The sequence below is a fragment of the Pagrus major genome, chromosome 1 (assembly GCF_040436345.1).
Source record: "Pagrus major chromosome 1, Pma_NU_1.0".
NCBI classification, from domain to species: domain Eukaryota; kingdom Metazoa; phylum Chordata; class Actinopteri; order Spariformes; family Sparidae; genus Pagrus; species Pagrus major.
In genome coordinates, this window is record NC_133215.1 from 26,158,420 (window position 1) to 26,180,469 (window position 22,050).

Consider the following 22,050-nt stretch of genomic DNA (forward strand, 5'->3'; position numbering starts at 1 on the left):
GCTTCTTGTTACATTTCAAATTAAGATTTTATATTTTAGTTAAGGCTGTAGGACAAGTTGAACACATGTAAATTGGCATAATTGAGAACTAAATCCAAAATGGCTGACTTCCTGTTGGCTTTGGGTCATGGCATCAAGAGACTTTTCTCTTAAACCCATAAAATTTCTACATTTCCACCACATTTGTATTTTGTACAAGGTTTATGAGGTTTTGAGTGTTTAGCCTCTGAAAAAAGCGATTTACTTTGGCATAGAAAGAATGCAGATGTACTTGACGTGTTAGCCGTTCCATCAAAGAGACATTTCCTTCTAAACTTATCAGATGGTTTTATTTAAATAACTATTTGAGACACAAAGAGTTCAAAATATCTCATATTTTCTTTAGAAAGCAAAGATTAAGCAGTCAAAAATATGAATATACATTTGCGTAGCAGAACCTTTTCCTCTTTCCTCTTCCATTAATCATCTCAAGACCCCTAAAATTAATCTTGCGGGGCCCGACCCCCATGTAGGAAACTACTGAACTAAACTACTGAACTGTATATAACTGGCTCCGTGTCATGTTACTGTATCTTCCACTGGGGCCATCAAAGTTATAGGTCTGGTACGTATCAGACCAGTCCAACTCTAACGTCTCTGAGGCCGCATTGTTCATCCTGACTGACACACAAACACACACGCACAGTTCAGAAGATTATTATTCACTTTTCTCAAGTAGTAGAATTCAAACTGACCTGAGCTGTTGTTCTCTGCAGAGGAGCCTGAGCGCTGCTGAACACATCCACTCCCTACAAAACACACACACACACACACACACACACACACTCATTATTGTGTGTCACCGTGTGCCCTCTGCTGGTGCTGTTTACCTTTACACTGAATCCAGTATCAGGCAGTTGATCTACAGAAGGAAGAATCAATAGAACATTTTCCAGATATCACATTAATAATTATTAATCAGCCCACACTTTTTCCTTGCAGTGAGGTGATGAATCATGACAGCAAAGATGTTTGCTTAGCTCATCTTTAATATGACAGACAGTTTAAAGGTGTTTGTGTTTGTTATGTAGTTTTGGAGAAGAAATTCAAACTCAAACAGAATTGTATTATTTATTTTATTGCGGTAACAATACAAACTCACAAATATATAACTGTTCCATAAGTGAATAAACAAGCTGTTCTCAGAGGAAAATAAGGTCCCAGTACACTGTTTGAAGCTAGAGAGGTGGCAGGGTCCACCACATATAAACAAGTAAAACAGTGTGAAACTGTGTTGTCCTTTAAGGTCAGTTTGTTTATTCAGTCATGAAAATAAAGAGAGTTTGCTTATCTAGTTTGTTTGGGCTTAAAAATCCAACACACATGTTGTACCTCAGTAGTGTTGTGCTCTGTGCATGTGGTCAGTGCATTATGGCTCAATTTGTCACACAGAGGCCGGGTGACATTTTTAGTGACAACCTCACACTGTGAGTGCACTGTTGTCTTATCTAAACTTCACATGTCAAACAACCATCAGAGCACCATACTGACACTGAGGTGACACAGAGCAGGAAGCTGCATTCACGCTGAGGTTACTAAATTAAACACTTTATGCACGTATCATGCACTAGAATGGTTAGATAGATAGATAGATAGATAGATAGATAGATAGATAGATAGATAGATAGATAGATAGATAGATAGATAGATAGATAGATAGATAGATAGATAGATAGATAGATAGATAGATAGATAGATAGATAGATAGAAGGGCAAATATAAAAACAATAAGAAACAATAAAGTACTATATACAATATACAATGAAATGCTTAAGTAGTTAAAAAATAAAATAAAATTCTGAGGCTTAGCTACTCCTGCTTTGCCTTTTACTGTAAAGATTCAAGCTGGAAAACTCAATGTGTGATGGAAATCTGCAGTCATCCATTGAGGTTGCCTAAAAAGAAAACATTTGACGTTTTAGTAAATGCTTAGTTTACCATTCACAGCTTTGAACACACTGCTGTGTTTGTGTGTGTGTGTGTGTGTGTGAGAGAGAGAGAGAGAGAGAGAGAGAGAGAGAGAGAGAGAGAGAGAGAGAGAGAAAATAATAACCACACCATCACAGCTACTTCAGATGTAATTTCCACGCTGCAGTAACATCAAGATGTGGAGTCTTCAAAATCTGCTGTTCATCCTCTGCAGTAAGTTCTGCAAATTACATAAACACATTCAATGGACTTGTCAGAAAACTTTTTTGATCGTACACTTTTATGAGAATACATCTAGTATTTATGTCTATAGGACAACATGTACATCATACCGAGGCTCACACATGCACATCTGTGAGATTAAAATGATTAGAAGTTTGGTAATTTAAACGCAGGTAGAGTTAAACTCATTTAGGGTGAAGAACTCAAAAAGTAGCCACACCGTGCTGACTTGTTCTTTGTTCTTCAGTTTTCCACACCTGAGGTAGATCATTGTTTTGTCTTTTTCTTTGTTGGTTTTTCTTTTCTTCTTTATTTTAGTGATTAAAATTAGGACCTGTATCCTGACTTTTTTTCTTTCTATTTCATGTTATCTTCTCTTCACAGTTCCTCTGAGCTGTGTGACACACGCAGCAAAGACGATCCATGTGTCTGGATACGAAGGGACGATAGTCACAGTGTCCTGTCTATATGAAAGGGGACATATGTCTTATGCAAAGTACCTGTGCAGGAATGACTGCGCCAGTGACAGTGATGTTCTGATTAGCACGACCAAAGCGAAGACGAACAAATACTCCATCCGCGATGACAAAGAGAGACAAGTCTTCACAGTGACCATCTCTGACCTTCGTCTTACAGATGCTGGAAAATACTGGTGTGGCGTGTCCATACCTGGATTTGATAGCTACCCTTCTGAAGTTAAAGTGAACGTAAAGCCAAGTAAATAAATAGGCCCATCATTATCATCATGAAGGCTTAAAATGGCAACAGATGAAAAGTCAAGGAATCTTTCTAATTATACATGAAATCCTGAGAGGAAGATAAGCCCTAAAGTCAAACATAAATGTCTTTACAAGGTGTGAATCCATGCAGTAGATTTTGAGATATTTCATTGCATAAGTGAAAAGTCAGTGTATCACTAAAATAACTAGGATTAATCCTCTAGGGACTGTAAATATCTGTACAAAATGTCGTGTCCTGCGGCTAACATGGCTAGAAATAAGAATATTTGTTAAGCGTACTAAGAAGCTTTTTTTTCTGCCAGTCTCTCACAGCATTTTGATCGCTCCCACCACTGTGAGGGAGCCTGTAGGATCACAATCAACACATGGCAAACATGTCATAGGTACGTGTGTGTGTGCGTGTGTGTGTGTGTGTGTTTGTGTGTGTGTGTGTGTGTGTGTGTGTGTGTGTGTGTGTGTTTGTCTTCAAGATTGTGATAACAACTGAAAATGTGATCTGTTGATGGCAACAGATGAAAAGTCAAAGAATCTTTTTAATAATACATTAAATCCTGAGAGGAAGATACATGTCTATAAAAAAATGCAGTCGTTCATCCAACAGTTGTTGAGATATTTTATAAAAAAGGGTTTGTATGTGTATGTGTATGTGTATATATACATATATGTATATATATATATACATATATATGTGTGTGTGTGTGTGTGTGTGTGTATATATATATATATACATATACATATTTATATATTGGTTGGTTGCCACTCACCATAAAACAGGAAGAATAACAGCAAGAAGAAGACGCAGTATCTAGCAAGTCACTACCACAGTTTGTGGCTTCTGTCAGAGGAGAAGACAAACTAAAGCTAGCTGAAAGTTATCTTAGAGTTTTTTAGGAGATTAATTTGAAAGCATTTTTTTTATTCTATAGATATCGCAAAAATATCATGATCAAGAATTCTTTCTGCTGCGTTAATTGTGTTGTAGCTAAAATGTGATTTCATGTCAGCCCTAAAGTCAACCATAAATGTCTTTACAAGGTGTGAATCCATGCAGTAGATTTTGAGATATTTCATTGCAAGTCAGCGTATCACTAAAATAACTAGGATTAATCCTCTAGGGACTGTAAATATCTGTACAAGATGTCGTGCCCTGCAGCTAACATGGCTAGAAATAAGAATATTTGTTGAGCGTACAAAGAAGCTTTTTTTTCTGCCAGTCTCTCACAGCACTTTGATCGCTCCCACCACTGTGGAGGAGCCTGTAGGATCACAATCAACACATGGCAAACTTATCATAGGTACGTGTGTGTGTGTGTGGGGGGGGGGGGGGGTCACATGTGGAGTACCGACAGTTCTCCATCTTAAAACACACACTGAATACATGAAATGATATGAAACCACAGTTTCTAATATTTGGTGCTACTTCCACTGTTTTGTCTTTAAGATTATATTTAAGATTTGTCTGAGATTTGTGCTTCACAGTGCTGTGTTTTCAGGAAGTGTATATTTTTACTCTGTTCTTTTTTTGTTGCAGATGCAACTGTCCCCCACCCTGTGGTTTTCATCATGCCTGCTGTGCTGCTCATACTGACGCTTGCTGCCCTGGTCTTAGTTTATAAATACAAATGTCACAAAGTGCAAGGTACGTGATTGATCACGTGGTGTCTGTCTAACAACAATTAACGGTCCACAAAACTGCTACAAATTTACCGTATTTTACAGAAAACTCATGAACTCCAAACTGAATACTTTTCACCAAAATGTGGTTATGAATTCACTACTGCACCTTTTAACTTCAAAATCAAACATAAAGTATTCTTTTCACGCAGTTAAGATTCAGCTACATCTGAATATTTATGTAACCTCTAGAAAGTATGATGGCTCATTTTGAGTTGCCTTAACCACATTTAACATGAGGCAGTAAGGAACAGAGACAAGTTATCTGCTTGCGATCAACTAGAGCACCATGTTTATTCTGCCTGTAACATGGCAACACGGCTTTGAGTTGTCTGTCCTCTACTGTGTCTGGTCTTACAGCGACACCTACTGTGACGAGAAAATAACAGCAACATTTCCCTTAAATGTGAGAGGGACTAATTTATTAAGTAGCCATTTAAATGTAAAAATACATGAAAAAAATAAGGGGGTGTCAGTTTTTCTTTCACTTGAAATAGAGGCTATTTTTCCACCCTTCTACACAAGCAAACAAACAGTGTTACCATTTGTTCTGCTGTGTGTTTCCAGAAGCCGGAGTCGTCAACAACAGCAACAAAACCGAGGCACCGCCAGCAGAGAAAGTGATGGATGGAGAAGACGTAAGTAAACAAAGAATTGCTGGTAGACAAAAGAGGCTTATTGCAAACATGTGGGACAACATCTTACTGATAATTCACTGCAGTCTGGTGTACTATATAGACACTTCCATCCCTTTCAGAGCGTGAATGTGCACAGAGAATTTCAGGTCCGTTAGATTTTGATAGGTGAAGTGAATGCCTTTTTTCTTTTTCGCTTTTTTTATTTTTTGCTAGCAGCATCGCTTTAGGTTATGATTGATGTCCACCTGTCGGTCGGTCCACCACTGTGGTCCAGACTGAAATATCTCAACTATCAGATGAATTGCCATAACTTTTTGTGCATTCATGATCTCAAGAGGATGAATCCTAATAACTTTTCATCTAGCGCCATCATCAGGTCAGAATTTTAATTTGTCCAAAACTTTGGTTTATGACCAAATACACAAACTAGCAAAACTAAAACGTCCCCATCAGACTTAGCTGCACTTACGTTTAGTTCTAACTGGGGAAATGTGAATATGGTAAAAACTGTAGTAAATACACATAAGAGCCTTACTCTTGTTTTTATGTCAGTGGTGCCAGATTAAAGGTCTGGAGGTTATTGGTGACTATTAGGAAGCATTTTCATGGTCAAAGGGATATTTTAAACTTAAAAAAAAGAAATTCACAGCAATCTGACCTGACAATGTTAAAATGTGTTTATCTGTACCAGAGTACTGAGCATAAAAACATGAAGCTGATCATTAGACCATTTTAAGTGCTGGATATTGTGGTGCATTAAGTGGGTATTAAAATGTGTGCATACTATCTTGATTTCACATCTGTGTAACACCACCCTCTTATCTGTTTATTGATGGGTGATTTTTTTTTCTTTTTTAGATTTATGCAAATCAAGACGTAGTGCACTGGAGGCAGGACGCTTCCTCTGATCACTCTGACGATGCAGGTGAAGACTCTGTGTACCAAAACAGAACAAATGATACTGTGACCAGTTTCCCATGAAAGCCAAGAGATGAACAGCATGCACACCTGGGAGGAAACTTCACATCTTTAGGTCATGCTTGGACCCGTATGATCCTGTTTGTTTGGTCTCAACAGCTGAACAACACAAACTCACATACCACCAGTGTTGGGCAGTAGCGTCGCTACAAGTAGCGGCGTTACTAGTTTAACTACATTTCTCAGTAGCGTGGTGGTAGCGTCGCTGTTTTCTGAATCAAATAGCTTTTCAGTAGCTTAGCTCTTTTATTAACCAAGTAGTGCGGTAGCGTCCACACAAGCTACATTTTTACAAACATCTCTGAAGCTCAGCGTAGCGGAGCTTTCTGCTGCGGTCTGAAATAAAAGGATCAGTCAGTGACGCCACCGCCATACACGGCCGTGTATGTGGAGCCGACAGAAGCACTTCCGTATGACGGTGACATCACGGACCAATCCTTGGGCTGGCTACAACGTCTCTGCTGCAGGGGAATACAGACAAGTTAGCTTGCTTGAGTGAGTTACGATACTTGATGGAAAGATGGCAGAGGGTGAGGAGGACGGAGACGAATTGATCCCGAGGGAGTCGCCGTGGCCGTACCTCGAGAAATACATGAGTTTGAATGAAACAACAGAGAAAAATTATGTGTTCAGGTGCTTGCTGTGCAACCCCAAGAAGAAGCTGCTCTCAACGTCCAAGACTTCGAACACAAATTTAAGAACACACATTCAGGTGATTCCAGAATAAGCTAACACAACCATCGCCAACCAAGCTAATTATCACAAGTCAGTGCAGTCTGCAAACACCAGCTAACAACTTGCAAAAGACAAACTTAAATAATAAACAAATACAGTAACGTTACATATAGGAGGTAAGAGGTGGGGAAATGAGGGAACAGAGAAACACAAAATCAAAGTATGGTGGTTAGTCAAAATTATCAGCTTAAAATGTATGTAGATATAGCTACTAGTACAGAGTGGGCCTAAAAATACCACTTTTGAAACTGCCAGTTATATGGGATACTGGTAGATGGATAGAGTACTTTATTAATCCCAAAGGGAAATTAAAGTGTTACAGCCACTTGACATGATTCAAAATACAAAAACAATGAGAAACAAATACAATTAAAAGGCTGAATTATATAAATAACTAAATAGACTAACTCAAATATAAAATATAAATATAAAAGCTGAAACTAGAATACAGCCTAGAGAACCCTAACGAAAACTATAACTATAATATACTATTTGCTGAGTATACACTGTTTAATTATGTTAATGTGCTACAGTGTAGGACACTGTACATTAGTGCAAGTCAGGTGGATATTGCTATGGTAGTAAGGTGCATGATTGTCCATGGATGTTAGAATTAAGTGTGCATTGATAGTTGAATAATACAATATACAAAATTGTAGAATTTTATTTCTTTTGTAGAGGGTCCACCCAACTAAAATGGCCTCCATGGAAATGGAACGTGAGCTGATTGACAGTTTTATTGATCACTGAGATAGCTTTGCCTTGGAATGAAGTTGTTCCAATATAAAAAAAAAAATAGCTTCAATGTAGTTAAACTACTTTTGCCATGTTGCTGTAGCTTAGCTTGCTACATTTCTCTGGGGGGTAGCTTCGGTGTAGTGAAGCTTAATTTAATGTAGAGTAACTGGTAGCTTAGCTCACTACACTTTCCAAGTAGCTTGCCCAACACTGCATACCACCGTGTTCCAACCTTTTCATTTTTCTGACTGAAAGCTAAAGTAATCTGATTATTTGCACTTATTTATTTTTTTTACCTTTACACTCGTTATGATTGCTTTTTGTCAATTTATCAAACTGTTTAGCACATCTGCACTCCTTGTCAGAAAACCCTTTCAGCTTAATATAACATGTATATATCTTTATAACATATATGTATCTAAGGTTAAAGTGAATAAATGAATAAAACCAGTCTTTGTAGATCTGTTATTATTGGAGCGACTCATCGGTAATGTTTGTTGCACCATATAAACAGGACATAAAAACAATACTGTCACACTGTCAGTGACTGTCAGTTCGAGACGAACTGAAATAAAGTGGTGGAAGGTAACAAAGTACATTTACTCAAGTACTGCACTTTTTGTACAGTTTTGACACACTTGCACTTAACATGAGTATTTCCATTTTAAGCTACTGAGAGAGAAATATTACACAGTTTACTCCACAACATGTAGCCTACATTTAGACTAATATAGCTTCTTGTTACATTTCAAATTAAGATTTTATATTTTAGTTAAGGCTGTAGGACAAGTTGAACACATGTAAATAGGCATAATTGAGCACTAAATTCAAAATGGCTGACTTCCTGTTGGCTTTGGGTCATGGCATCAAGAGACTTTTCTCTTAAACCCATAAAATTTCTACATTTCCACCACATTTGTATTTTGTACAAGGTTTATGAGGTTTTGAGTGTTTAGCCTCTGAAAAAAGCGATTTACTTTGGCATAGAAAGAATGCAGATGTACTTGAGGTGTTAGCCGTTCCATCAAAGAGACATTTCCTTCTAAACTTATCAGATGGTTTTATTTAAATAACTATTTGAGACACAAAGAGTTCAAAATATCTCATATTTTCTTTAGAAAGCAAAGATTAAACAGTCAAAAATATGAATATACATTTGTGTAGCAGAACCTTTTCCTCTTTCCTCTTCCATTAATCATCTCAAGACCCCTAAAATTAATCTTGCGGGGCCCGACCCCCATGTAGGAAACTACTGAACTAAACTACTGAACTGTATATAACTGGCTCCGTGTCATGTTACTGTATCTTCCACTGGGGCCATCAAAGTTATAGGTCTGGTACGTATCAGACCAGTCCAACTCTAACGTCTCTGAGGCCGCATTGTTCATCCTGACTGACACACAAACACACACGCACAGTTCAGAAGATTATTATTCACTTTTCTCAAGTAGTAGAATTCAAACTGACCTGAGCTGTTGTTCTCTGCAGAGGAGCCTGAGCGCTGCTGAACACATCCACTCCCTACAAAACACACACACACACACACACACACACACACACACACACACACACACTCATTATTGTGTGTCACCGTGTGCCCTCTGCTGGTGCTGTTTACCTTTACACTGAATCCAGTATCAGGCAGTTGATCTACAGAAGGAAGAATCAATAGAACATTTTCTAGATATCACATTAATAATTATTAATCAGCCCACACTTTTTCCTTGCAGTGAGGTGATGAATCATGACAGCAAAGATGTTTGCTTAGCTCATCTTGTTGTGGTGTTTGTGTTTGTTATGTAGTTTTGGAGAAGAAATTCAAACTCAAACAGAATTGTATTATTTATTTTATTGCGGTAATAATACAAACTCACAAATATGTAACTGTTCCATAAGTGAATAAACAAGCTGTTCTCAGAGGAAAATAAGGTCCCAGTACACTGTTTGAAGCTAGAGAGGTGGTAGGGTCTGCCACATATAAACAAAGTAAAACAGTGTGAAACTGTGTTGTCCTTTAAGGTCAGTTTGTTTTTTCAGTCATGAAAACAAAGAGAGTTTGGGTGTGTGACGTGACATGGCAGTTTTGCTGTCTTCAGTGTCAAACATGTATAAATAAAAAATATATTTGTCAAAAACCTTCTCAATATTGTGCAATTATGCTTTATGTGAACATACTCAACATTAAAACAGTTCATCACTCATTTTTTCAGAATTTTCAACCAAACATAACAAAACTCATATGGTGTGACTGTCCGGCACTTGTTTCTCAAAGTAAGAACTTGAATAAAGCTAAGAAAAATAAATGCAAAAATTCTCAAAACAACACAGAAAAATAATACAGATGTCTATTTGTGAGCCTACTCTTTTCAAAGTCCAAGCATAATGTTTTGAGTCAGTTCTGATCAAAAAGATTTTGTCACACAAATCAAAATCATATGGTGTGACACTATTTTGGGATATTTCAACGGGCAACTGTTTTGACATCCTTGGGAATGAGAGCTCCTTCTTCAGCAAGGTTGTTCAGTACTATCAATACCAGACAATGACAGGTTTCTGAGGTGAGTTATCATTTTTATGTTTTCAATAAATCAGATTTTGTTGGCACTCTGACAAAAGTCCCACTTCCGGATGTCTTTTGGTGTGACACATTTTTCATAGAAATGCAAAAGAAATTTTATTTTTTTTGTCATAATTACATGTAAATCTATGTTGCTTTGTTATAGCTAGCATCTTGTTAGCATGTTAATGTGTAGCTACAAGACTCAAGGTTGTGCTAAGTGCAGAAAACATAATATGGTGTGACACTTCATCACATGGTGTGACATGTCTGCCTGTCACGCCATATGATTTTGATTGTCACACCATATGATACGAATTGTAATTTCCTGCAAATATAACAATAAATAACAAAGTCCAATGTATGTTTTGTCCTTTTAAACATTTGTTTGCATCCATCATCACATAAAAGCTGTAATTATCCACAATAGTTTGTGTTTAGTTTAGTTTAGTTTTATTCGGTGATACAGATTTCTAGTCTATCAGACAGACACAGCAGACCCCTTCACAGAAACCTTAGAATGCTGTTTAAGTCTAAACAATGTTTTGTCTTCGTCTTAAACCATACATTCCCTTTTCTTTTGTCAGCTTGAGGCAAATAATGACAAGTGCAGAGAGGACAAAAAGATACAGGGAGAGACTGAACTCCGACCCTGCAAGGAGAGAGGAGTTGCTGAGGCAAAGAAAAGAAAAGTAAACGACAACGGTCTGTTTCCATTCGCTGACCAATAGGAAGGTCTGAGGGAGGGTTTTAGAGGGTGCCTTCATTGTTGATTCAAAAGGCCTTGGGGCAGATTTCTTGAAGCCTGGCAATACATGATATCTAAAATATCATTGGACTAGAACGCTGTAGGCAGTGCAACTAAGAGGAACGCAGTTATGAAATGCAGAGAATAACCCTAATTAATATTTCCTGCCATATGAGTGATCAGTACTCACCAATAGGTAGGTTAATACATGGTTTGCATTGACACATGGCGACATGATCATATGGTGTGACACTATATCATTTGGTGTGACATTCGAAATTGTGAAAATAACATACCTTTATTAATGATAAAACGTGAAAATGTTCATGGAATACATAGAAAATAGTATGAGCAAGAGTCACAAATATTTTTATAATTTTATAGCAAGATTTGTCACAATAAATAGAAAATACGTTGAAAGACTGACGACATAGGTCTCACATTGAGCAATGATTTAGAAAATAATACACAAATTTAATTAATTTTCACAAAACTATAATGGATCACAGTTTAGTTATGATAAAGGACTTTGATAAAGTGAGTAACTTAAGAAAGGTATAATCCATTTTCATTTTATATACAATTATTTTCATGTCACAGCATATGACGATTTTAGGCACTAATACAACAAATTGTCACATAAATTCTGATTCCAATTGAAAATCTAAAAATAACATATGTTTCTATAAAGATGAGAGCTAGTAGAACAAAAGTCAATCATTTTTATGCCTGTTATTTGAAGTTTTTGAAAAAACACTTTTTTCTGGTGTATATGTCACTGACTCGTTTGCTTATCTAGTTTGTTTGGGCTTAAAAATCAGTCAATGAAGATCTTTCTCTTCTGATTAAAATATCTTCCATAAAACTGCACAGTGCAACACATGTTGTACCTCGGTAGTGTTGTGCTCTGTGCATGTGGTCAGCACATTATGGCTCAATTTGTCACACAGAGGCCGGGTGACATTTTTAATGACAACCTCACACTGTGAGTGCACTGTTGTCTTATGTAAACCTCACACGTCAAACAACCATCAGAGCACCATACTGACACCGAGGTGACACAGAGCAGGAAGCTGCATTCACGCTGAGGTTACTAAATTAAACACTTTATGCACGTATCATCCACTAGAATGGTTAGCTACTCCTGCTTTGTCTTTTACTGTAGAGATTCAAGCTTGCAAACTCAATGTGTGATGGAAATCTGCAGTCATCCATTTAGGTTGTTTTAAAGGAAAAGTTTGACGTTTTAGTAAATACGCTTGTTTGTTTTCATGAAGGCTAGGAGACGTTAGCTTAGTTTACCATGGCTATTGAAAGCAGGTTGAGAGAGCTAGTCCAGCTCTGTCCAAAAGTGAAAAAAGTTGGTAACGCTTTACACTAAGGTCCTTACAATAAGCCTAATAAGCTTGTACCGAGTTAATAGGTAATAAGGCCCTTATATGGATGTATTAACCTTAATAAGGCCTTGTTCTCATCTTAGATCTAGTAGCTGCAAAAAGCATAGTCTACTGTCATTAAGTCCGTAATAAAGTATCTAATAATCTCCACTTTCATGTGGTGAAGTAGAGAGCAGGGAGGGGATTGCCAACCGCAAAATGGACAGGAAGTTAGCTAAAACACCTACAGCAGCTTTAATTAACTCTTACAACCATAAGGACCTTAATTTAAAGTGGTACCATTGGTGAAATAAAGGCAATGTTTGTATTTTTATTGATAACAGTGTCAAAGTAGGTTTATATGCCAGAGAAAGAAAGGAGTGATACCATATTATATTTGTACTTCAGCTCAGCTTCGGGCCATAGAAACTGTGTGATAGTTTAGGCTGATAAAGTAGTTGGTCTGTAAGGTGGACAGAGAGATTTCAGTATTTGTTTCAGTTAACACATATAGTGTCATATTCACACCTTTGAACACACCATTGTGTTTGTGTGTGTGTGTGTGTGTGAGAGAGAGAGAGAGAGAGACAGAGAGAGAGAGAGAGAGAGAGAGAGAGAGAGAGAGAGAGAGAGAGAGAAATAATAACCACACCATCACAGCTGCTTCAGATGTAATTTCCACGCTGCAGTAACATCAAGATGTGGAGTCTTCAAAATCTGCTGTTCATCCTCTGCAGTAAGTTCTGCAAATTACATAAACACATTCAATGGACTTGTCAGAAAACTTTTTTGATCGTACTCTTTTATGAGAATACATCTAGTATTTATGTCTATAGGACAACATGTACATCATACCGAGGCTCACACATGCACATCTGTGAAATTAAAATGATTAGAAGTTTTGTAATTTAAACGCAGGTAGAGTTAAACTCATTTAGGGTGAAGAACTCAAAAAGTAGCCACACCGTGCTGTCTTGTTCATTGTTCTTCAGTTTTCCACACCTGAGGTAGATCATTGTTTTGTCTTTTTCTTTGTTGGTTTTTCTTTTCTTCTTTATTTTTGTGATTAAAATTAGGACCTGTATCCAGACTTTTTTTTTTTCTATTTCATGTTATCTTCTCTTCACAGTTCCTCTGAGCTGTGTGACACACGCAGCAAAGACGATCCATGTGTCTGGATACGAAGGGACAATAGTAACAGTGTCCTGTCCCTATGACAGGGGACTTATGTCTTATGCAAAGTACCTGTGCAGGAATGACTGCGCCAGTGACAGTGATGTTCTGATTAGCACGACCAAAGCGAAGACGAAGAAATACTCCATCCGCGATGACAAAAAGAAACAAGTCTTCACAGTGACCATCTCTGACCTTCGTCTTACAGATGCTGGAAAATACTGGTGTGGCGTGTCCAAAACTGGATTTGATAGCTACCCTTCTGAAGTTAAAGTGAAAGTAGAGCCAAGTAAATAAATAGGCCGATCATTATCATCATGAAGGCTTAAAATGCCAAAGAAGGTTTTAAAAAATGAATAATAGCAGATGTGTTATTAGATGTGCAAATACTTTGCTCAAAACTCCTTCTGCTTTAACAGAGTGGTGCTGTGTGAAGTCAGAGAAACTGAGCGGCATCGTGGGACGTCCAGTAACTATGCAGTGTCCCTATCCACCACAACACAGGGATAACAGGAAGTTCCTCTGTAGGGGAGCCCATTACAACAACTGTACAGACATGGTGAGGAGTCAAAGCAATTTCACACTACAAGTTGATCCCTCATCGAGCTCTTTCTCAGTGACAATCACAGAGCTGAAAGCAGGTGATGTTGAGACATACTGGTGTGGGTCAGACCCACAGTGGAGACCTGGTAACTACACCAAGATTCAACTATCAGTAGGTAAGATTTGAAAACAACAGGAATAAAAAACAGCTGAATATATTTTAATTCAAAACTCTGTGGAAATAAACAGTTCTCTGTGACAGTCTTTCCACAGCAGAGCAGCACTGTGACCCCTAACATCACTGTCGGATCACAATCAACACACATGCCTGGCAAACATATCAAAGGTATGTGTGTGTTTGCACTCATGTGATTTAAAGACATAATATGTAACTAGTCCTTGGTTATATATTTTGTGTAATTATATTATCCTAAATGTTTTTTTAACAATGTTCAAAGCCAGAGAAATACACAAGTTTACTCAAGGTAGTGATGTGCTTCATGTAGTCGCCTGTCACTATATCCAGAATAGGGAAGTGGGAAACAATTTGTGCCTGAGTCACATAAGATAGATTTTCATCAGCAGTGCTGGTGGTTTAATGGTGTTTACATTGACATTAAAGCAAGTGTGACAGCAGGAACATTTGTGTTTATTTGTGTTACTCATGCAGTGTTTATCTGCCCCAAACAGCCAGTTAACTTTACTCTACACTAGCCGTAAGCTAACTTTGGCGAGCAACGGCACACACTGAGGATGTGTGTGTGTCAGTGTGGTTAAAGACAACTCTTGGTGCATTCAGTGCATTTCCCCTCTAGCTCTAGTCGGCAGTCAACCTTATCTAACACAAACACCTGAAAACGGATTCGCGGATCACTGCTGCAGGATGATAAACAGGGATCTACTTTTTAATCCCCAAAATTTTAAAGTAATCTCTGAGCTCTCCTCACGCCAGTAAACAGTTCCTGATCATAGCAGAATCTGAAGTGATTCCAGATGTCTATTTACCAGAGGGTCGTGCTCTAATCCAGAATCTCTAGGCGGCTCTAAGCAGTTGAGCAGAGCGCTTCAGCAGCAGAAGTTTCATATTGTACGTATTGTATTGTCCTTTTGTTTTGTTTTGATTGAGAGCAGAAATTACATATCGTGCATTGAACCAGCAGTGAGGCCAATGTCTTCATGTAACATGATCGTGAGAGTCGTGCTGCTGATGTGTTTTCAGGAAGTGTTCTTCTCTCTGTTCTGTATTTTTTTAGATGTTATACCCATGCACGCTGTGGTTTTCACTGTGCCTCCAGCTGTACTGTTGATACTGGCACTTGCCCTGGTCGTAGTTTATAAATGCAAACTGAGAGGTATGCATCACACACAACATGCACAAACTCACAAAGTCATTCGCACATAAAGCTGTGACTCACTATGTTGTGTTGTATACTTGTGTGTCTCCAGGACCTGAAGTCAATGTCAACAGGAAAATAACAAAGAAGAATGAAGCAGGGGAAACGAGGGATGTGACTACTGTAAGAAAACATCAATAAAACAAATCTCACAAGTGGCTCCAAAAGACGATAATGATCATTACGGTTCAAATTATAAAAGTGTGGCAAGCAATGAAGAACATGCTGCTGATTCTGTTCATCCTAGAGACAATAAAGTAGAAGCCACAACTTGTTTAAACAAAAAAGATTATTGTGCAGAAAATGGCTTCATTACATAAAATCAAAAAGGTCTTTTATTTATGTAACTGAGTATTTTTCTTATTTTCTATTATCTACTACATTTCTGTTTTCTTTATCTGTATACAGGTTATAATATTTAACCTGATAGTGATAATAAATAAAAAGTCAATAGGACGTAAAGATGTCTTCGTGAGGACAAATGTGATGGAAGACAAATTGATCAACTGACATCACCATGTTTACTCTCAAATAATTACCTTTTTTTTTTACTATTATTGACAAATTAGCACTCGGGAGCCAAATGTATTACATAACTAACTCTGATGTTACAATGCTCTCATAAGTGCAGCTGTACCTGTTTATCTATACATCTGTTTTTTTCTCTTTTAGGTTTATGAAATTGAAGAAGCTGCAGTTTACTCAAACATGGGCCCCTCCAAGCAATGCGAAGACCAACAAGAGTCTGTGTATCAAAACCTCATCGTGACAGAAGGTATCTACTGCAATGAGTTCCACACCAGACACACCTGAGCAGTGTTTGTATACGCTCAGTCAACAGCTGACCAACACATGTCCGTGTACCATTTGGTCAAACCTTTCTCTTGTCTGGACGAGGGTTGTCCTTCTGATTATCCAAACATAACTGACATCTAATTATACCGTGACATAAATTAGGTAGTTTAACTTGTATTCACTGATTTTTATTCTGATTTTACACAGGCTCATTTACCTTATCAAGATTGCTTAATGTTAATATAAAAGTGTAAAGCTCATATTGATAACGTATTTGGTTTTTGTTAGACAAATCATTTTTAAAAAGTTATACATAAAGGTGCAGAATAAAAGAATCTATTTTCCTTAAAACATAATTATAATTGTGAATAGATAGTTTTAAAATGATTGTCGGGTCTAGTGCAACAACCTGGCAACCACTTGCAGATGAGCAACAGCGATGTTGTGGCGTGAATACAATGTATGAATGACTGTATTATCTAAATATCCCTCATGCAGAGTATTTACACCTTTTGTAAAAGTGAATGAATAAACTAAACTTTGAGAAACAGAGTGGAGTCATCACTGAAACAACACGTCATTAATAATCAATGGTGGAATGACACATTATCAGCACAGTGTCAACTGTTAGTTGTAACTCTGGGCTATTGAATGAACCCCAAAGTGCGTTTGTTGGGGATTATTTTTGTTTTTGGCAGCAGGGAATGTATGTGGGATTGACTCAACTAGTGTGTGTGTGTGTCTGTGTGTGTGTGTGTGTGTGTGTGTGTGTGTGTGTGTGTGTGTGTGTGTGTGTGTGTGTGTGTGTGTGTGTGTGTGTGTGTGTTCATGGTAATGAAGGGAAATGTCAGCCATTGCAACACTGCCTGTGACTGCCTGCAACACTGAATTTTAATGACACAGCATTTGCCACTTTGTTGACTCATCACCTCATGTCTCTGGAGACAGGCAAAGCTCAAGGCCTGATAACTGTCTCTGGAAATGCTCAGCTTTATTACACTCAACACTGAAACATTTGTGTTAGCATTTAGCTAAACTCTGTGTTCCCCTTCTTCACTGACTCCAGATGAGTCTGACATTTGCCCATATCATGGTTTATAACGACTGTATATTTACCACACAATCTGCTCCAACACAGTGTTGGAAATGTGGGCAAGTAAACCTCTAGGGGTTCTCTGGAGTACTGCAGGGGCAACTGAGATTTTTAAAAAAAACAGAAATATTGTGTCAAAACAAAATGACAAGATTCCAAATAATAATCCTACTATAATAAGTTCAATTAAAAAATCTAAATTTTGAGAAACCACATTTGTATTCAGTATTCCTAGTTTCAATGCTGTGAGCAGGAAGCCATTTTCAACACTTAATGACTGAAGAAAATCAAGATATTCTGAATGAATTAGTCATCTTAAAATCTTAAAATCCAAAACGTTGTACCTTTAGCAAACTGAACACATAAATAAAAAGTGTCAGTACTTAATGATGTAACAATTCTCAATATGACTGTCAGAATACATCTTGTCTGATATCTACTGTCAACGTGATGGAGAAATGAACCAGATAAAACAAGAATATTATGGGGGGATTTTCCATTTTTATATAAATTCTATATGCACACAGTGCCCATAACACAGTACACAGACAACTATATGTGCTTTACTGATATTCTTGGAGAATTTTCCTGTAAGTCTACTATAAGACATAAAAGAAGAAGACAGCAGTAGTCACAAACACACCTGTACTGTACGTCTAAATACTGGCTGTGGAAATCTATACCACTGAACTCTGTATGCTGCTGCTCAATGGCCATCTCATAGTTGATTATCAGGGGGAATTTAGTTCAATTTTAAAAAATCATGAGAATTGTACTCTCGGGTTAATGTCCCCTGAAATGTATATCTCTTCTGTTTTCAAGCATGATAAGAGTTGATCTTTCTTTCTTTTCTCCCTGATCTTGTATTTCACATGAATATTGGGTTCACTCATTTGTAGTGTGCAACAGTTGAATGTGTTTGTCTGTATTGGCCAGGTCACCTCTTAGAAATAACTTTTAATCTCAGTGCGGCTTTTACCTGATTGAATACTGGATATATAAATAAAGGATAAAACAGGACTCATTTGAGCTTGATTGGACCCCAGATATTTTTATTATTAATGATATCACTATAATATATTCTCTTGTGTAGCATAATAACATTGCTTTAATTGCTATCAGCTCATTTAATCATTAGTCACGTGAGAATCCTGCCAACAGGTGTAACCAGGCAACGCCAAACAAACACAGCTTTGCTTCAGGACAGTGAGATCTGTGCATCTCTGGAGCTGCTTTTAATTTAGTCCAAAATCTGATTTTAACACTTTATTTTTCTTGCACCTGATATTTAATTGTCAGAAAATGAGCTCTGAGGTTTTAGTGTCAAGGCCGCACTATGACAGCAGGGCTGTGGCTCAGGGGGGCCCGGACAAAGAGCCTCCCGTCAGGCCGGAGCTCCCGCAGCCGTCCTCAGGCTCAGCCACCGCCGGGTACCGCTCCGCTAAATACAACCCGTCTGAGTGGTTCTCCAACTACCACAGCATCCTCCAGCAGGCCGGTGCCGACGGCAGAGCAGCCAGGAGCATCCAGCGAGAGTCCAAGACTCTGTACCAGGACACCGAGGCGGACACTCTGAAGACCCAGGCCGACGGAACACGTCTTCTGGGAGAGAGACTGCAAGAGATCCACTGCTGGAAGTCTGAGCTGCAGCGGCACATCGAGCAGCTGCGGGCCGACACCGAGGCGCTGCTGGCGCAGAAGAAGAGGCTGGAGAAGGCGCTGGACGCCACCGAGACTCCGTACGCCATCGCCACCGATAATCTGAGCTGCAGGGCCAGAAGACCGGGACCAGACCTGGTCCGGGACTCTGTGGAGGAGGAGCTGTTAAAGGTGAGCGATAAAGTTATAAGACACAGCATGCTGTAGCCTGTGAGCAGGGGCCACACAGACATGTTGTATAGGGGGTCAGAAGGGCCACTGAAAATTATCAATCAAAAATCAATTTATAACTTCAAGTCCATTTCAAGCAAAAATGCCAACTGGATATTTGGTGTAGATTCTAAAGTGTCAGAATTCACTGATTTTCCTTGTTTTAAATTATATTATACTAAATATTTATTGGTCTAAGTAATTTGATGATATCACCTTGGGCTTGAGAGTAGTACTTATCACTTTTTTCTAAAGTTTTATAGACCAAATGGTCCATCAAGCAATCAAAACATAATCTGAAGGTAGCCTAAATATTGTTTGCAGCCCATTCGGTTGCTCTCTAACAGTAATATTCTCAGGATCAAGTGTCTGATACTGTATTCATTGTAATGGTAAACATCACCAGCAGGGGGCTCAGTGTCACACACATTACAGTAACATGGAGTGTGACTGTGTGTCTTGCAGGAAGTGGACTTGATCAGGAGTGTCCAGGCTCTTCTGAAGAGGACTACAGCTCAGGTTGTCTGTCAGATCAAGTGAGTGTCGAAGCCTGTCCCCTGCAAGTTAAACTGCCTCATGTGTCCTGATGTGTCAGGATGAAGCTCTTACATTGGTTTGAGTCTTTGTTTATGTGTCAGGATGAACAGAGAGGCCAAGCAGACGTTAGAGTTGGACTGGTCCGATAAGTACCAGGCCTACAACTTTGATGACCGCAGTGGAAGATACAGTAACATGAGCCCAGATACACAGCACCACCCCAGCTCAGCCACCTTGCAGGACCAGTGAGTCTGACTGTGTTTTTCAAAACCTATACATACAATAACTCTAGCATTAGATAATAAGAAACCCTGTACATATTTTAAGACAACCTGTCTCCTGGTCTGCTGCAGGGTGTGTAACTGCACATCTTGGACACAGTTTACACAAGACAACCTGTCCAAGGCGCTGCAGGAGGAACAGGCCACCAACAGTCTCAGGTCAGTCTGTTTAATCTGCACCAATCCAGGTTTATCTTAGGGTGATGGAAGCTAAACATGGCAGTGTTTTCAGTGAAGCTGTTTGTGTGTGTGTGTGTGTGTGTGTGTGTGTGTGTGTGTGTGTGTGTGTGTGTGTGTGTGTGTGTGTGTGTGTTTGTCAGACTGCTGGTGGAGCGAGTGCTGCAGGACACCACAGACGATCTGAGAGTCCAGTGCTCCAGAGTAGACCGAGCCTTCAGCCTGCGCTGTGTGGAGCTGATCGAGGCCAAGACCCAGCTGGAGATGAAGCTCCCACAGGTAGGCAGACAGACAGGCAGGCAGGCAGGCAGGCAAGCAGACAGACAGACAGACAGGAAATTCTGATAAAACAGGCACATTTTGTTTGTTCTGTGCAACCAATAGTTGTCAATAATAAATTGCAAAATTATAAAAAAAATTTAAAAAATTAAAATAATTACAAGGAAAAGGCCGTACCATGAAATGTTTCCACATGAAACATGATTCAAGCCATCATCAAAATAGTTTGTCAATCGACTAATCACTTTAGCTCTACTTGTATATATTGATAGGTACAGTACTTTAATCCATAACATCATATTTAATAAGCTCTTATATGTTTTTGTATGTAAAAATCTTAATTTGTAAACTATCAATGACTGAAGCTGTCAGATAAATGTGGTGGAGTAAAAAGAACAAAATATTTCCCTCTGACAGAAAGTGGAGTAAAAGTATGAAGTAGCATGAAAAGAAAGTACTCAAGTGAAAAAATATAACTTAGTACAGTATTTTAATTATTCTACTTTGTTACATCCCACCACTGTAGACAGAGTAGCTAACTGATTGATTTTTTTCATGTTTCTTGATCGTGTGTGCAGATCTTGGAGCAGATCGGTGCTCAGGAGAGGAACATCGTAGCTCTCCAGCAGGCCATCCACGACAAAGAGGCTCCACTGAGAGTCGCTCAGTCCAGGCTTTACCAGCGCTCCCTCAGACCCAACATGGAGCTCTGCAGAGACCAACCCCAGCTCAGGTACAGCCTGTCTCATCTCATTCTTTCATCTACCTCCTTTCCCTCTAACTTCACTTTATTTGTTTCCTTTGTCTATAGCTTGGAAGGGGAGGTGAGGCAGCTTGATGCCACACTGGCGTCTCTGCACCAGCAGCTGAGCGAGGCCAGAGGCTCCCTGTCACACCTGGAGGAGTCACGTATTACTCTTGAGAAGGACATAAACTGTAAAACTCACTCGCTGTTCATCGAGAGAGACAAGTGCATGACTCACCGTAAACGATACCCAACAATATCCATGCTGTCAGGATACTGAAGAGGGCGACTCAGCGTTCGTTTGGAATTTGCTTTGGTTTTGCTGTTTAAAAATCCCAGATTGTTTTGTCTCTTTGTTGTGATGTGTTGTGGTGTAATATTTCAGTTCATCAAATGATTAAAAACTGACAACCACTGACAACGTGCTAACATCATTTTCATACCCCCCTATATGTATATATACCTTATATTTGATCACACATTAAGAAGATTGGACGATATGAATATGTGCTGATTTGCAGTTAATCGAAATGATACAAGCAATAGAGAATGTGACCCTAAAATACATCGCTTGACCTCAGTTGGATGCACTGCAGTGAAGTCTTTTATTACATATATGTATTTATATTTACTTGATTTTGCTTGTTTTTTCTAAATGTATGTTCCCTTTGGCTGCATGTATTGTCTGATGACTTTATTTCCCTATATCGCTTGTGATTCAATATTTTGCTGCACTTCTTTGTGACATTTACCAAAGTTGTGAAGATGTTTCATTCCTTTGTCTGCGTTT

The 22,050-nt window shown here is 38.6% G+C and overlaps 1 protein-coding gene across 1 annotated transcript; it reads left to right on the plus strand.

The window, feature by feature from the left end:
* Positions 1-18,674: 18,674 nt before the first annotated feature.
* tekt4 (tektin 4) lies at positions 18,675-21,540 on the plus strand. The gene is made up of 7 exons (XM_073478681.1): positions 18,675-19,202; positions 19,707-19,777; positions 19,880-20,023; positions 20,132-20,218; positions 20,380-20,515; positions 21,094-21,248; positions 21,327-21,540. Exons 1-7 carry the CDS (start codon positions 18,675-18,677, stop codon positions 21,538-21,540), a joined length of 1,335 nt encoding a protein of 444 aa, XP_073334782.1.
* Positions 21,541-22,050: the final 510 nt, after the last annotated feature.

What these genes read in the sequence shown, in the direction of transcription:
- tekt4 (XM_073478681.1), top strand. Translation starts at nt 18,675, where the DNA reads ATGAGCTCTGAGGTTTTAGTGTCAAGGCCGCACTATGACAGCAGGGCT. An exon ending in CAGGTTGTCTGTCAGATCAA is followed by an intron (nt 19,778 to 19,879) that starts GTGAGTGTCGAA and finishes TTTATGTGTCAG; the next exon opens with GATGAACAGAGAGGCCAAGC. An exon ending in AGAGACCAACCCCAGCTCAG is followed by an intron (nt 21,249 to 21,326) that starts GTACAGCCTGTC and finishes CTTTGTCTATAG; the next exon opens with CTTGGAAGGGGAGGTGAGGC.